Source organism: Cinclus cinclus, chromosome 18 (genome assembly GCF_963662255.1).
Source record: "Cinclus cinclus chromosome 18, bCinCin1.1, whole genome shotgun sequence".
In the NCBI taxonomy this organism is placed as follows: domain Eukaryota; kingdom Metazoa; phylum Chordata; class Aves; order Passeriformes; family Cinclidae; genus Cinclus; species Cinclus cinclus.
In genome coordinates, this window is record NC_085063.1 from 8823359 (window position 1) to 8839481 (window position 16123).

The 16123-nt window shown below is 53.1% G+C and overlaps 2 protein-coding genes across 4 annotated transcripts; both read left to right on the top strand.

Moving 5' to 3' along the window:
* The first annotated feature begins 40 nt into the window (after nucleotides 1–40).
* ZGPAT (zinc finger CCCH-type and G-patch domain containing) lies at nucleotides 41–7598 on the top strand. 3 transcript variants are annotated; one of them, XM_062505110.1, is made up of 8 exons: nucleotides 41–1055; nucleotides 1745–1878; nucleotides 2604–2762; nucleotides 3239–3287; nucleotides 3598–3611; nucleotides 3771–3902; nucleotides 4593–5004; nucleotides 5447–7598. In XM_062505110.1, the coding sequence occupies exons 1-8, from the start codon at nucleotides 415–417 to the stop codon at nucleotides 5583–5585; spliced, it is 1680 nt and encodes a 559-aa protein (XP_062361094.1). In that variant the 5' UTR covers nucleotides 41–414; the 3' UTR covers nucleotides 5586–7598. The 3 variants fall into 3 exon arrangements, with proteins under 3 accessions (XP_062361094.1, XP_062361095.1, XP_062361096.1); XM_062505111.1 differs by lacking the exons at nucleotides 3239–3287; nucleotides 3598–3611; XM_062505112.1 differs by lacking the exons at nucleotides 3239–3287; nucleotides 3598–3611 and having other exon boundaries at nucleotides 2604–2750.
* A 4294-nt stretch (nucleotides 7599–11892) lies between these two features.
* Nucleotides 11893–14067, top strand: LIME1 (Lck interacting transmembrane adaptor 1). The gene is made up of 5 exons (XM_062505369.1): nucleotides 11893–12107; nucleotides 12612–12660; nucleotides 12749–12836; nucleotides 13016–13428; nucleotides 13650–14067. Exons 1-5 carry the CDS (start codon nucleotides 11941–11943, stop codon nucleotides 14034–14036), a joined length of 1104 nt encoding a protein of 367 aa, XP_062361353.1. The 5' UTR covers nucleotides 11893–11940; the 3' UTR covers nucleotides 14037–14067.
* Nucleotides 14068–16123: the final 2056 nt, after the last annotated feature.

Here is a 16123-nt window from a genome sequence, read left to right on the forward strand (position 1 = left end):
AGTGGGGGTGTCATGGCGGCTGTCATGGAGGTGGCTCGCGGGGGCCGAGGTGGCTGAAGGCGCGGTAGGGATGCTGATGTGGCAGTGGCGACTCAGGGAGGTGCTGCAGCCCTGGGTCTGAGGGAGCGCCCAGGCTGCGGGAGGAGCGGTGCCGTGCGCTGGTCCGGTGGGCGAGAGTGGACTCCGTGGTGGGGGAGGGCTGGGCTAAGCCCGGCCTTTTCTCGGACTCTCCCGTCGCCTCTTGCCGCCTGTTCCCAGCAGGAATATCGCCCTGGTGATTTCCGAGGGAAAAAGCGAGGCGGCGGATAGATGTCGCTTTTGCGGGCGAGGACTTGTTATCCAAAAGTGCTTGAGTAAACTCTGAATGCGTTTGGAGTTTGCGGAGAGGACAAAAGCGTCTTTCTCGTGCTGAGAATGGATGAAGACAGTCTGGAAGCAGCGATCCAGACCTACAATGCCCAGCTGGAGCAGGTGGAGCTGGCGCTGGGGGTGGGCCAGGACCCATCGCAGCAGTCGGACCTGATCCAGCTTCAGGAGGATTTGAAGCAGCTCATAGAACTAACCAAGTCGAGCCTGGTGGCTGTGAAAAAGAGCAAACTTCTTGCCACTTTGGACACAGATGCCTCCTCCTCCTCCTCCCCAGCAGGTCTCCCAGGGCAGGATTCCCACCTGGAGACGTCTGGCCAAGATGAGGAATACGCTGCTTTTAAAGAAGCCATTGCTGGTCTTGGAACAGATGAGGAGCCTCCAGCTGAGGACAACAAGATCTCAGAAGGAGAGGGCGAAACTGGGGATAAAATCAAATCAAAGTGTAGTGAAGAGGAGGAGGAGTCTGAGAGAGAGGAGGAGGAGGAGTTGAGTGGGATGAAGGTTAAAGCCCCCTACTACAGCTCCTGGGGGACCTTGGAGTACCACAATGCCATGGTTGTAGGGACTGAGGAGTTGGAGGATGGCAGTGCAGGGGTCAGGGTGCTCTATCTGTACCCAACCCACAAGTCCCTGAAGCCGTGCCCATTCTTCCTGGATGACAAGTGCAGATTTAAGGAGAACTGTCGGTAAAGAGAGGGGTGGGAGGGGCCTTGTCTTTCAGAGAAATAAACCTCCTCCTAAAGTGCTCTGTGTGGCTTTCTCACCCAGAGAAATTGTGCCTTAATGTTTTCAAAATGCACTCTGGTGAGCAGTGGCATCAGTTTGGCTGTTTTCTATAGCTAATGCACAGATGAAATGGAAAATCCTGTGGGAAAGCTGCAGAGATGTTATATAACTGAGTGGATAAATTAACCACTGAGGAAGTATTTTAAAATAAAACACCCAAGTGTGGATAATGCACATATTCCAGTTGCACAAGGAGGTTGTCTAGGCTCTGTTTTTGGGGATCTTCACCAGGATCAACTTGAGGTCTGTGAAGGTGCTGGGCTGGAGCCCTGCCTGTCTCTGATCAGTTTATCCCCGAAGCCATGAACTTTTTAATTGGATGTGTCACTAGCAAGGAGGTTTAATTCTCTGGGGTGGGATGCATTTTTTGTCCCATGGCATAAATAACGTGTTCAAGGTGAAACATGCACACCTTCATAATTGCAACAGCACGTGGTCAAACTTCCCTAATTATGGTGAAGTTTCCTCACCACTGACACTGCGTCAAACTTCCCTAATTATGGTGAAGTTTCCTCACCACTGACACTGCGTGCGTTTCTTTTGAGGAAAGGATTTTCATTTGAAAACTCCTGTTCCTCCTTCCCTGCAGGTTTTCCCATGGTCAGGTGGTGTCCGTGGAGGAGCTCCAGCCATTCCAGGAGCCTGACCTGAGCAGTCTGGGGGTGGGCTCAGCCTGCCTGGCCAAGCACAGTGATGGGATCTGGTACACGGCCAAAATCACCGGTGAGGGGTGGGCAGGGGCTTTCTCGGGGCCCAGGGGGAAGGTGGAGGCTGAGGTTTACCTGGGTCTGAAACTTGGCTGTTGCAGTTAATGACAGAAAAACATAATATGACAATATATGACAGAGTAACTATGTGGCTACTGCCCTGAGCTTAAAATCTTGACATAGCTGAGAAAACAGTCTGAGTTTTGTCAGGCTAGAGGAGGGAATTGACTGGGAAACAGGAGATACAAAGAGCAATAATGTGGAAAGGAAATGACTAGGAGGTCATTAATTGCTCCAGGGAAGAGGGAGGGACTGCAGGAATTTACGTGTATAGCAGGTGAGAATTGCAATAATCAGGTCTTGTTTAAACAAAAGCCAGGAGAGCTGGCCCTGCCCAGCAGCTGCTGATACAGGCTTCCCTCTGTCCTGGGAAGAGGGAGGGTTTATTTCCTCTTTCCATCTTTCTTTTAGCCCTTACTAAGTCAGAAGGGAGCAAGTCTTCATTCTGTATCTCGACAATCCATCTTTCTTGATTTCTAAAGGTAAACTTTTGGGTGTTGTGGAAATAACTTTTCATTGCAGTGGGCATTTCTCCCTCCCAGACAGAAATAAAAACCACCGATTAAACCCAGAATTTTTTAGAACTGTTCCTTGGGCCTCCCCACTGTCCTGTGTCGTTCTGCTGGAGCTGACTGGTTTAGCTCCCTGTGTGCTGGAGCTCCTGTCCTGTTCCCTCTGTAGATGTGGACAGTGGCTACTACACGGTGAAATTTGACTCCCTGCTCCTCAAAGAGGCTGTGGTGGAAGGGGACAGTGTCATTCCACCCCTGAGAAGTGAAGATGCTGCTGAATCTGGCGAGTCTGATGAGGACAGTGTGGATGATTCTGGTTATGCCAAAGGTAAGGGGGTGGGGAGAATCTGAGAAAAAGTGACTTGGAATTTTGTTCTGCTTTTCTCTGGGACTGGTTAACTGTCCTAGAGCTCTCATTCTGTGTCTCACCTCTGATGAAAAAAGTTGATCTCTTTATGTGTTCCTGAAAGATTTGAGAACAGTAACTGGCTGTTATGCTATAATTGCCAACTAAAATCTTTGTTTTATGCAAATCCCTGGGCTAATGAAGGCTGGAAGTTTCCATGGGAACTTCCCACACATGGAAGAAGAGGTGATATTTTAGAGTTCCAAGCTCTGAGCTTATTTCTTACATGTCTGGCTGAGCTGAGTTATTAACAAGTGAATCAGATTTTTTCATCCCTGGGAGCTGCATGACCCAGGAGTGTGAGACCCGAGGAAATGGGAGTGTTGGGTCTTTCTGGTGCCTCAGTGAGGCAGCAGGAACAGCCATGCCCTGTTTAACTGCTGAAAGATGAGACAAAGAGTGCCCAAGTGACTTCTTGGAAGTTGCACAGGCAGCATTGTCCCTCTGGTGGTGCCACAGCTGCATCACAGGCACAAGTAAGTGTCCTAGAGCTCTTTATATTTAACCTGACAGAGATTATTGGATCCTAATAACACAAAATTAATGCTGTGACCTGGAGGAGCTTCGTACCAGAGACAGGAGCTGGAGGCACAGGATAAGTATTAGGTGCCACTGTGCTAAGTTCCACTCAAGTGTGTACATTAGTCTGTATTATCATCCTGGAAGGAAAGGAAAAGAATCATAAAACTCCTGGGTGATTCTACCTGGAACTGGGAGGTGGTATGTGCATTAAATCAAGTGGAACCTCACATTTCAGTCCCTCCCTGTGCAGTGTTCATGGAAGGTGACAATTCAGCAGGCACTAAATAAGGTTGGAGGCATGATCAAAAGCTTTTAGGGTTAGAGAAGTGAATTATCCCTAACAGGATGCTTCAGCAGCAGCTTTATTCACAAGTCCTGTTTCACTGATTCTCCTCTCCTGTACCACAGTGATAGATTCAGGGGTTCCAGAGAACGGGGAGTGGACCCCTGCCTGCAGCTCCTCTTTCGGTGGCTGGGAGGCCCATACTCGTGGCATTGGCTCCAAACTGCTTGTTCAGATGGGATATGAGTTTGGAAAAGGTAAGGGGAGAGGGTGGTCCTAGGGTCCTGGTGGTTCTTGTTAAGAAATACCCAGTTGGCCAGTTTGCTGAGGCTCAAGCATTGTGATAGATCACAGCAATGTTGGAGGGAAGAGGGATTAGTTATTTCATGGAAGAACAGGCATGTGGGGCACCAACCCCTGTATGGTAATGGCAAACAGTGGAGGCACTTGGAAGCAAGGTCAAGCTCATGATCAAAGCCGTGAGAACATTGTGGAGTGTTCAAAGGCTGGAGGTGGAAGGGAGCTGATCTGCAAAGCTTCTGATGTCTCTGTTAATGCATCTCTTGGCCTGGACACAGACTTCAAAGCCTGCTGAACTCCCACCCAAATTGCATCAAGCCTTGGGGGCTCTGGGAGGGCCTCTGTGTCTCTGGTTCTCCCAGAGGAACCAAACCAGTTTTAAGTAGAACCTGGCTTGAGAAGCTGAGGACGTGAGAAAGAAAGAGAAACCGGCCTGACGGATGGCCTCGGGCTTGGAATCACAAATCTGCTGCTGTGGAAGGCTCCTGGCCTGGCCTCTGCTGGTCCCCTTAGCTTGGACAGAAGCTCTAATTTTTGATACCTCAAAAGCCTCTTTGTTCGTTTTAAGCCTGTGGCTGTCAATGTGAGCTTGTGGTGGGAGGTGACTCGGAGAGGGGATGCTGTAATCACTCGGAGTCTCTCCTCAGGCTTAGGGAAGAATGGCGAGGGCAGAGTGGAGCCAGTGCAGGCTGTGGTGCTTCCTCGAGGGAAGTCCCTGGACCAGTGTGCTGAGGTGCTTCAGAAGAAGAAGCAGGGGAAGCTGGAGCCAGGCAAATCGAGGAAATGCCGAGCAAAGGGAAGCAGCTCTGGACAGCCCGGCGGCCGTAAGGCCCCGCGCAATGTGTTTGACTTCCTGAACGAGAAACTGCGCGGGAAGAGTGCTGGGGACAAGGCTGGGGGGATGGCTCTGCCCCAGAGGAACAGCAAAGAGATCTACCACGCCAGTAAGAGCACCAAGAAGGCCCTGAGTGTCAGCCTCTTCCAGACCACGGAGAAGATTGAGCAAACACAGAGGGATATCAGGGGAATCCAGCAGGCCCTGGCACGCAACATCGGGCGGTAGGAAAACGTTCTTTGGGATCAAGTGTGTGGTGCTTCTGGGGAGGGGTGGGCTTGAAATGAGATGTGGGAGGAGCAAGTGAAATGTATCTGGATGGGACTTATGGGGAAGTGGAGGAGAGAGTTCAGTGTGTGCTTCAGACCAGCATGGACACTGATAGATGTGTCTGGGGTCCTTTGGCTAGAGTTCAGGTTGTGGTAAAGAGAGGAGCTTTCTGAGGAAAGGTGCTGGAGTCCTTCTTGTGCCCACCTCTGCAGCATTGCTGTTGAGCATCCCAGGAGGACATTCTCTAGCCCAGAGACTGCTGAGCATCAGGTTATTCCTGGCTTTCAGCAGGTCCCTTGGGCTAATCCTACAGGAAAGGGCAAACGCTCCTGAGATGGAACAAGCCTTTGATATTACCATGCAGGATGACATTGCTGCTGTGCTTTTTGCTTTCAGGCACAGCATTGCTACAGCTCAGCTGGAGGAGAAACTGGCTGATGCTCACAAGCAGCTGGGGCAGCTGCAGGCCCAGGAAGCCAGGCTGCAGCGGGAACAGAAGAAAGCAGACACCCACAAGAAGATGACTGAGTTCTAGGTGCTGAGGAAGGTGTTGGGATTGAGGAGTTGTCCTTCTGGTGCTCCTGGCCTCAGAGCCTTGATGAGCTGTCCCGCTTTGCTGGGCCTCAGGGTGCCCAGCCTAAAACTGGACAAAAAAGCAGCAGTTTCTGGATGCCTCTGAGCTCTTCTGGGAGGGGGAGGAGTGCACATCTGTCCAGCCCCAAAAGCATTCAGTGAGCTGGGCCTTGAATGAGGCCTAGCTACAAGGAATACAATTTTCTGCTCTCTTGCACACTTCTTTCCTTCATTTTCCCTGCTGCAGCAGCTCCATCCAGAGTCTGTGGGTGCTCAGGTGATAACATTGCTGGCTACAAACCAGCTGAGGGGGCTTGGACAGCCCCACATCCTGCCATTAACTGTGACTTCTGTCTGTGGCCACCTGCCAAGCACAGGTGCAGGCAGGGTCCCGACCGTGGCTGGGTGAAAACATCAAAGGTCAAGTGCTTTAGCTGCTCTCTGCCTTCTGGTTTCTACTCTGGGATTTATCTGAGATCTCCATTTTTTGGAGGGAGCAGTTCTTTGTAGCACTAGTGTAAGGAAGAGACAGAAAACTGACAGCTTTTGTGAATCAGCGTCCTGGAGCATCAGCTTTCAGCAGATTGACTGTAAGAGTATCCCAGGCTATGCTGTAGCCAAACTCACTGGCTTGGCATGAAAAGCTGCCTGATTACACATGTAGAGTGCCATTGCTGGGGGAATAAGTCAGCAACATAATAGAATTTCCAAACCTATCCAGGAACAGCTTCACAGGGTACCTTGTGATTTTTGCCACCATTAGTTGGGTTTTTCTGTCCAAGGTGGCTCACTGAGCACAGGTCCTTTTATTAAAAAACCTCAGGACCCAGATCCAGGTTGGGCTGGGCCCTGGATGAGCACAAAGAGCAGGATCTGTATGAGCCCTGCAGTGGGGGAGAGCTTGGGGCTGGGCTGGGAGCAGGCCAGGCAAGCCAAATGGCCTTCCCTGCAAGGTAGAAAGTGTTTGGGCACGAAGGATGTCCTCTCCCCTTGGTTACCTTCTGTGTTGGTAGTGGCCAGTCCTTGCCTCAGAGGAGATGCTGGTTTCATCATCTGATGGGATTTCTGCATTGTAAAAGCTTTTTTAAAAAAAAAAAAATTAAAAAGGTTTGAAATTCATACCAGTATCTTAAGGACGCTTTTTAAAATTTTTATTTAAGGAACCAATTTCCTTTTATTCTGTGAGTCATTTTTCTAATGTTAAGGTTCCTTTAGTATCCCCCTTTTTTATCTGTTCCTAAGAACAGATTAAAAAACAAGCTGTCAGCCTGGGCAGGGCTGTGCCTGCCTGCAGGGTCAGGCTGCCAAACGAACAAGAAAATCTGAGACTGAAGAAGATATGATCAGAGCTGTTCAGGTCGTGTGGGATTTCACATTGCTGCAGACACACCTCAGAAACACAGCGAGACAGCAAAACCGAACAAGATGAACATCTTCAGGAAACCGGTGGGAGTGAGCCTGCTCCTGAAGAGCACCTGGATCATACTGTGATCCTCGTGGATGTGCGAGGTGTCATGGGCTGCCTCGGGCACTTCAACATCCATCGGTTCCTATGGGAATTGGCTGTACTGTCCTCATTGTTCTGAATTCCTGCTCTTCACACACGAGGCTCAACTCAAGGTTTTAACAATGGCCCTTCCCTCACAAATGACTGTTTGTTTCTCACACTTGAGTGCTGAATGGTGACGAGGATTAATGTACCCAGCTTAACATAGATGCTCACTAAAGTGGCCCTTGACTAGAGAGCTGAGCTGGGCAGAGAAAATGTGGGGTTTTATTTTGTGCTCTGAGACTATTTCACATCAAAATCTCTTTAGGAACTGGGTGTGTGAGCCCTGTGTCTTTGCTAAATCCTGTTTTGACCCTTCCTTGGGATCTGCACAGCCTGACTTGTCAGATCCTATTCCAGCAGCTGCCACCTCCCACCCACCGCAGTTCACGTCCCTGATGAATAAAGTTGGTGTTTTTCCCCCTCTCTCCTTGTAAGGCATTGTTCATTTGCAAGGTAATGATGATTTGGAGCGCCCCATTCGCTCCTTATATTGGCCTGAGCTCCCGGAGGAGCCGGGCGGGGCAGAGGGTGCTCGGCTGTGCTGGGAGCCTGCGGAGCTGCGAGCACACACCCAGCCTACCCCGGCGAGAAGGCAGCACCTCCGAGGCCAGGAAGCTGCGGTGTGTGTGCTCTGTGTCTGCTCACAGCCGGCTGCTCCTCAGGGAGAGCTCAGATCAGGATGTTGGAAATGTGCTGGAGGCCCTGACTGGGACTTGCTGTGGGATAAGAAATTAAATTACCCACGCTGGCCGGCAAAGAAAAGAACATGATTGGATCTCTGCGCTCCACACTCACCGGATTTTGAGTTCCTGCAAGGAAGTAAGTAGTGGTGGCTTTCCCTGCTGGGAAACAGGGAATCTGCAGCAAAACTGCGGGGGAAATACTTTAAACCCCTCAATGTAAGTAGAAGTCACAGCATTGTCAGAGATGCTCTTGGGGCTGGATAGACTGGACAGGCAGGATTCCTGCTCTGCTCTGAGAAGCCTCAGCTGGGTTCAGCTTTGTGAGTTCGGCTCCAAGCTGTGCCATTCCATGCTTTGTGTATCTGGGCTTGAAAGGGAAGAAAAGGTGGTGGAGCTAGGCAGTGCTGCCGGGATCCCATGGCTGGAGTGTGAGGCTGAGTGGGAGCAAATTGCTTTTGGGGTGAATGAATTTAGTTCAGAGATGTGTGGCATTGTGGAAATTTCCAGTTGTATTGTGGGGAAGGGGACAGGAGTATTGCTGTGTGTGCAATGGAGAAGTGCTGAGCTCCTGTCTCTGGGTGACGAGGTCACTTGGAGAATGTGGTCACTTGAGAGTGTGGTCACTGAAATGCTGTCTTTGAAAACCTAAGATGATGTAAAAGTAGTGCATTTGTGGCAAAGGAAACCACTGTGGCAGGCAGATGGCTCTCAAGAGGACACATCTCCTTAATATAGCCATCCTGTAGTTTGGAATCTGGCTTCCCATAACAGCAGCTCTGAGCTGTCCGCTGGTCTCCTGCTGTGGCTCAGCTCTGTAGAAAGCCTCTTGAGCTGATTCTTGCTTTAGAAGAGCATTTCTCTGCCCAAGTGAGTGGTCAGCAACCAGGGGAGGGTGGGAAGAAAGAAAAGTCACTTGAAATGGTGTCAGCTTCAAGCAGAGCCCTGTGGTGTGGGCTGACAGTCACTCACCTGAAGGTTTTAAAGTTATATTTTCTCAAAAGCCACTCCAGCATGTGAGCAGTGATCAGAGCTGCAGCTAGAAGTCTCCATCCAAGTTTTCAGATATTTGGGTCTGGCATTTACAAGTATGGTTGGCACTTACTAAATGAAAAGCCCCCAGAGGTGCTTGGCCATGAAATCTCATTACAGAGATGAGCAAAGTGGGTAAGATCTCATGCCTGCTTTTTTGAAATAGTCTTAAAATTCACTGTTTGCACCCCATGATCCAGGGCAGATTCAGTGTTGTGACTGACTGTAAACAGAGCTTTCACTTTTTGTAACTGAAAAAAAAAAAATCCATCTACTTCTGCTTCTTGTGCCTTTTTTGAAGCACAACTCCCTGGGGTACCTGAGCAGAGCTTGCTGCAGCTGTGTGCACAGTTGCTGATGGAAATCAGCTCAAAATGTTTCTCTTGGTTTTGTGCAAATAGGCTTTGAGTAGCTTCACAGACTTTTTTCTTGCCACCCCGCACTGAACAGTGTGGTTTTATCTGGGGAGATGAATCAGAGGCCAGGCAGAATCATCATCAACAGCACTTGGTTTGGCAGTGAATTTAATCTTGCTTTCAGGAAGCCCAGATGAGAAACTTGCACCTTTTGTAGGACTCACAAAATACTCCCACATCCTGGAGTAGCAACCCATCTGCCTTTAGGGTGCCTGTGCTCGGGTGTCACACACTGAGGAGTGATCCTGCTCAGGGTGTTGTGGCACGTACTCAGCGGCTGTGACCGCCCTCATCTTCAAAGCCTGAAGCCTCTGCTGGCAGAGCCAGGCTTTACGAAACGCTGTCTGCTGAGTCTCCTGCCCCGGGGGGCAGCCCCAGGGCTGGGAGATCGATAACTTCATTGGCAGGAAATTCAGGTGTAGGTTTCAGAAGGTCTGGCTGAGACTTTTCCTTGCAAGCCTACTCAGTCTTACCTGAGTGTCTTTAGTCAGGCACTGGGTTCTGCTCGCAAAGCTGTGATTTTGGGAGAACCAACATGTTGTCTCAAGAAGTGGCTTCTCCCAGTGACTGCTGAGCCTGAACACTTGAGGAGCATGCACTGCACAGTTTCACTGCTCAGAAATCCTGGAGCAACCACCAACTTGCTCTACGGAAAGTAGGCAAGAAGAATTTCTCTGCATTCATTTCTACTCAAGGAAGTCTCTCCTTTCAATCTTCAAAATTCAGGGATGGAAAATCCCCCTGCTGTGGGATAAGCTACCCCGTGTGTGCCTGCCTCAGTATGCTGAAAGCTCCCACCTCGATTCCAACATCACACCAGCTCCTGGCCATCAAACCTTGTTAGAACTTTGTCTCCTCAACTCCAGAGCCTGCTCATCTCTGCCCTGGTCCTGCAGCCCATGATTCCATCACTCTAATGAGCTGAACAAGTCCAGCGAGGAGCTCCAGGCTCTGTCTAACACACCGGCCCTGTTGCAGGTAATCCGAATAATTAAAGTAGGCTCAGACAGAAAAGCTGTGTTGCCTAATTAAAACATTGTTAGAAAAGGAGCAGCCTTCCCTTCCCAGCTCTGATCTAAGCCAGTCTGTCCAGCCTGGTTAGTCCTTAAAACCTCTCTGTCTCACTTTCTACCTTGAAATAATTGCTCTCCAGGGTTCATGCTTCAGTCAGGGTAGTTTCCAAAGGCATGGGAAGTTCTTAGATAAAAGGATGCTCCCAGATAAAAGGATGCTGCTAATGGGCAGAGACCTTTTGGTTATTGGGGTAAAAATGTGCCAAAGATGCTGCTGTAGGACCTGGGGTGCTGGGGAGAGGGGAGCTCCTGAGGGTCTGCAGTAGCTTCTGGGTTTTACACAAGGGTGGCTTCTCACCAGAGCTCATCTGGGCTTTGTCATCCAGATGAAGATATGCAAGAGGGTGAGTAAGAAGTGCTCAACATATCCCGCCAGATCTCTGGGTTCCTATCTGTGCCTGGTGAAAGCTGAGCCTGCCCAGCTGTGCCCAGGGACCCTACTGCTGGCCCCATCTGGATCGGCTACCATGGCTTGTTGAAGCTGTGTTTCACTCCAGGAACTGCCTCCATCTCCTTTCAGATCAGGCATTTCCTGGGTGCTGGTGTTAGGCCAGCCTTTTTTTGTAGAGCAGGGTGCACAGAGCTGAGCTGTGCAGAGCTGGGACCTGCAGACGCCAGTGAAGGTGAAGGGGTGTCAGCTTTTGCTTTGGGTTCCCAGCGGAGCAGAGACGGGGATGGTGGCATGGGAATGATGGGATAGGGGTCACCAGAAAGCTTCCTGGGGAAGGGGGTGATCCTGACAGGCTGGGGAGCATCCACACTTTGTGTCAGGCTCCCCAGCACCCTCCTGCCCCTGCACCGCTTGCTCTGCCTCTGCCACAGTTTGCAGGGGGTGATTTTTGCCTTGAGGAAAGCACAGGGACAAGGGCTGGATTTGGACAAGGCACAGCTTTAGGCAGAGGAAAGGAGTGGGAAGATTGGGTGTTTTCTGCTCTGGTGTCACGGCTGAGACTGGCTGCAGACCTGGGGTTTTGGTGGCACAGGGAATGTGGGGTCCATGTGAATCCGTTGCAGAAGGAGGGTGTCCTGGTATGTTCTGCTGAGTCCAGGGCATGAGGAGGGAGAGGAGTGAGACACTGAAGCTCACCCTGTTTCCAGGAAATTGAGTCATCCTGCCTGTCCTTACTGGCCTCCCTTATGCTCAGGAAGAGAGTCACCCCCATCCCACAGCCTGGAGTTGTGTCCCAGTGTCCCAAGAAAGCACTGTCATTTTTAGGGTGTCTCCAGAGGGTTTTCAGGGCTGCTGGGCACCTCCTTTTCACCATTTCAGTGGCAACTTGCGAGCTTGAATCCTGCTGGTTTTGTTGGATTGTTTTTTTTTTTTTCAAAAGGAACCAAAATCTGAAATTTCCCTGGTGGTGGCAGAGCACCCACTGCCAAATGCCCAAACTGGGCTGGGCACTGGAGGTGTTATGGTGACTCTGAGGACAGCAATTGCTTGCGAGACACCCAGTGAAGTGTCCCTATCCAGAGAGACCCCCTGCTCAGGGACTGTGCTGCAGGGGTCATAGAGCACCATTTCATGGCATGATGAGCCCAGCAGCTCCTGGCTGAGCTCCAACTCATGTTCTCTCTCCTCAGAGCTCAGCCCCACAGTGCTGGAAGTGGCTTCCCCATGGCTGCAGCCAGCAGCGAAGGGACAACAGGGACCCAGCTCCTGCCAGCTGGCACTGCCCTGGCCCTGCTCGGTGGCCTGGTCTACCTGGGCACCTTGTGTGCTGCCTGTAAACGGTATGTGCTGCCCACAGCTCGTCCACTTTCCCTCCTGGGGCTGGGGATCCCTCGTTGGCATTTGGTGGCTGCATGTGGAGACTCTGTGTGTGGCCATCCTGAGCTGGGACCACAAGGATCTGCTGCTCTGCTCACCCCAAGCCCCCATCTGCACCCCAGTGCATCTCTACCTAGCTTTATCCTGCATCCCTGTGTGCTGCAGCCCCCTGAAACACACCCTATACCCCAAAACCTCAGAGGAGCAGCCCAGAGAGCCCAGGCTGAGCTGTGAGCAGGATGGACAATGCCAGGGGCAATGCCGAGGGTGGTGCCAGTGGTGCCCTGCACAGCTCAGTGGGGTGCAGGATGCAGTTGTGGTGTCCCCAGCCAGCACAGACCCTGCTGTGGGGCTGGGGAAGGAGCAGGATATGGGTTTTGGGAGTGCCATTTTGGGGACCCAGGACACCTGCTCCTCAGCCTTGGCTTTGCCATCTGCCTTGGGCTCAACCCCACTTCTCCCTGCAGGAAGGGCAGGAAGAAGGTTGCTCCAGATGGGGTGAAGCTCATGGATGAGGTAAGAGTACATCTGGGGGTCAGAATCAGCCCTGGGGGATGGTCTGGGCTCTCAGCCCAGCCTGAGTGTGTCTGTTCCCCCATGGCAGGCCCTGCTCTGCCAGACACAGCTGCGGTCACTCAGCAAGTCGGACACGAAGCTGCACGAGCTGTACCGGGTGAAGGTCAGAGATGACGGTGAGTGGCTGTGGAGTAGGGGGAGCCCAAGGGGCTGGTGGCCCTTGCCACTGCCAGCAGTCCCCGCTCTGCCCAGGGAGTACATCCTGTCATGGACAGAGGTGCCACAGTGCTGGCACTGTGCTGGCGCAGGGGTTGGTGCCTGTTGCATCCCATCATTTCCTCTTCTTTCCCCACAGTGCAGCGTCCAGCCAGCCTGGATCTCCACTGTCCCACGGCCCCTGGAGGCGAATCCCTGCACAGCTCTGGCCTCCTGCACCGTGAGCTGCCCCAGATCCCCATCCCTGAGCCCCTGGCCACCTCCCCAGCCCCCGACCAGACCTACTCCAACCTGCTCTTCACCCCGCTGAGGAAACCAGCACCAGACTCTGTTTATGAGTGCCTGGCAGTGGGGGGGGAGGATGCCCCCGTGCCCCCCATGCCAGCTGGCACCCAGGTGTCCCCTCCACGGGCTGCGCATGGGGCAGCTGATTACGCCTGTGTCCATAAAGTGAAGAAGGCAGTGTCGGTGGAGGTGCAGGATGGGGCTGTGGCAGGACCCCCTGGAGCACAGCACTGCTGGGATGGTGCAGGCAGTGCCCCTCAAGACAAGGTATGACTCTGGGGGGCAGCAGGGATGCGGTACATGGGAGGTAATTTAGTTCCCTCTCTCCCCGTAGTGCCCATGTTTGGAGCAGGGTGTAAGTTAGGATCCTCTGCCAGGATCCTCCTGGGGGGCTGTCAGAAGATGAGGGGGACAAAATCATGAGGATACCCTGCAGTGGGCAGGGATTGCCCCCAAACTTCCACCTCCCCAAAAAATTCCTTTTGCAGCTGGAGGAGATGTACTCGACGGTGTGCAAAGCCACCAAGAAGAAATCCCAGGTCCCTGCATCAACCCTGAGGGTTCTGAAGGAGGTGGGTTCTGGGTGGCCACCCCCACGCCAGCAGGAGGGGCCCCCAGCAGCCCCAGGCCCCCCTGACCCCTGCTACGAGTCCATCAACAACAGAGCATGGACTGCTCAGGGCTGTGGCCCTGACCCTGACTATGAGGCTGTGGACATCAACTGGAAGAAGGCGGCAAAACGGGACAAGCCAGGGAAGCCCTGTGTCCCTGAGAACCTGTATGAGAGTGTGGTGGACATTTGGGCAGGGGAGCCCCGGAAAGCCTCTGCCCGGACAGCAGCCAATGGGCTGGAGGTTTACATCACCAATCTATAGCCCCCCCAGGGGCAGGGGCAGTGCCACAAGGGGGTCCCACCTGGCTGGACACCTTCGGGTGCCTAAGGGACAGGTGCCAGCAGCCCTGTGCCCACCAGAGCAGCTGCATCCCTGCACTCACTCTCTGTATATATTTTCTGTCACTCTTCTATGTCCCATCCCAGCCCAGCTGGTGCCAGCGGGTTGATGGCAGGATGTCCCAGGATGGGCAGTTTGGGGGTCCTGGGTGCTGACCCCAGTGAGACAGGCACCAAGATGGGAACAGGGCGGGGACCAGTCAGGTTTTTGGGCAGGGGGGTGATGGGGCTGCAGCCAGCCCCATGCCTTGGGCTGCAGGATCAGACCCTCAGCAGGAGGTTTCTGACAGACTGAGGGTCTCTGTCCTTCTCACACTTCCTGGGGGGGAGACCAGGGCCCCCTCCAGCCCCAAGGAAGCCCTGAGAAGCTTTGCTCCCATCACAGAATGTCCCTTGTTATGGGGAGATGGGGTCAGCCCTTTGCCTTCATGGAATCATAGAATATCCTGAGTTGGAAAGGACCCCCAAGGGATCATTGAGTCCATCTCCTGACCCTGTACAGGATAACACAGAAATTTCACTGCTGTGGGCTGTGAGCTCTGCTCCATCCTCCATTCCCACCCTTTCAGACTCATGCAAGGGTGTCTCCATGGGCAGCCCTCTCCCAAATACCATTAAAAGGCTGAGAGAAGGTTTACAGTCTTAAACTGAGTCAAAATCCTTGGTTCTGGAGGCTGTTGCTGCTGCTGCTGCTGCAATGGGTGCTGGGAGAGCAGCTTTGAACACAACGTGACTGTGAGTGCACCTGCCCTGGATAAGTGGTTTGGCACCTCTGAAATGGGGACACACAGCCACCAAGAGCTGCTGTATGAGGTGGTCTGTGCCAGAGCAGAACCTTGCACAGAGCTGGGGTAGAAGCCAGGCTATGTCTTCCCAGCATTTGCTCCCCATCACTCCTGTGGGTCCTGAAGCCTCCACGTGCCAAAAAAGCTTGCCTGAGCTGGATGTGCGCCAGAGTCAAAAAACTTTCCCTCCTTTCCTCCTCGGTGGAGTTGTATATCCGTGCCTCAAGGGACGCCGTGGTGAGGCAATGACGGTGGCCCTGGTCACAGTGTGGCTGCCTGACCTCGTGGCACGGTGGCCTGGCGCTCACTGGAGCCGGGTGGAGCCCGCAGCCGCTGTGCCGTGCCGTGCCGTGCCGTGCCGGGCTCTGCGGCAGGAAGCGACGCGCCTTCCTTCAGCATCTTTGCCCCTGCACCGCGGCAGGTGAAGCGATTAAAAACGAAAACGCGGGGCTCAGCAAACCCCGGGGAAGGCGTTAGAGCTGGAAGCACCCCAGGCGTCGTCCGCCCCGCGCTCGACGCCAAACCACAGCCGCACTCGAGAGCTTCTCCCATCCCCCTGCGAGATAAGGGCGCTGATAGAGAGCGGCTGGTGCCGGTGCTGCCGCGCTCTTCCTGCTGCCAGTCCGCCACAGCCACCTGTGGGCTCCCACCACGCTGCCCCTCGCCGCATCCTTGCCTTGCTCCCCTTCTCCGTCATCCCACCGCACATGGCTGGGTCCCTCCTGCACCATCTGAATCCCCTGGGAGCTGTTTTGGGCTGTGTTGCCAGGCACAGGAGCATCACTTCCGTGTGGGATTAGTGTGGCTTCACTCCGGCCCCCGCGCTCCCACCCGTGGGCTGGGATGTGGGTACCGCTGTGCCACCTCCCTGGGGAAGGGCACCAGGGAAGAGAAAACTCCCGCTGTGGCGGAACTGAGGTGGCCAAATTTGGTCTCCAATTTGCCCAAACAGCAGCAGAAGCTATCCAGGGCTGCCCGCTTGCCCATAATTCCTGTGGGATTTGGGAGAACGGGATTCAAATAAGAGAACAACTGCCCAGTTCTCAGGGTGATGGAAAATGTGCCTGGAGTCTTGGCTGGAGGCTCGAAATCTGGGTGGTGAATGACGAACCCAACCCAAACATCACTTGGAGTCTCAGGGTCTGGTCGGGAAGGTCGGGGTTAGGGTGAGAGCGAGGGGAGAGGTAGGGCTGGGAGTACCCCGCCTCAGCCCCGGGGGACAGAC

Excerpts from the sequence above, each read along its gene's own strand:
- ZGPAT (XM_062505110.1), top strand. The coding sequence starts at position 415 with ATGGATGAAGACAGTCTGGAAGCAGCGATCCAGACCTACAATGCCCAG. Across the intron at positions 1,879-2,603 it reads GTACACGGCCAAAATCACCG|ATGTGGACAGTGGCTACTAC; the intron begins GTGAGGGGTGGG and ends TTCCCTCTGTAG. Across the intron at positions 2,763-3,238 it reads TGATTCTGGTTATGCCAAAG|AGTGCCCAAGTGACTTCTTG; the intron begins GTAAGGGGGTGG and ends GATGAGACAAAG.
- LIME1 (XM_062505369.1), top strand. The coding sequence starts at position 11,941 with ATGTTCTCTCTCCTCAGAGCTCAGCCCCACAGTGCTGGAAGTGGCTTC. Across the intron at positions 12,108-12,611 it reads TTGTGTGCTGCCTGTAAACG|GAAGGGCAGGAAGAAGGTTG; the intron begins GTATGTGCTGCC and ends TTCTCCCTGCAG. Across the intron at positions 12,837-13,015 it reads GGTGAAGGTCAGAGATGACG|TGCAGCGTCCAGCCAGCCTG; the intron begins GTGAGTGGCTGT and ends CTTTCCCCACAG.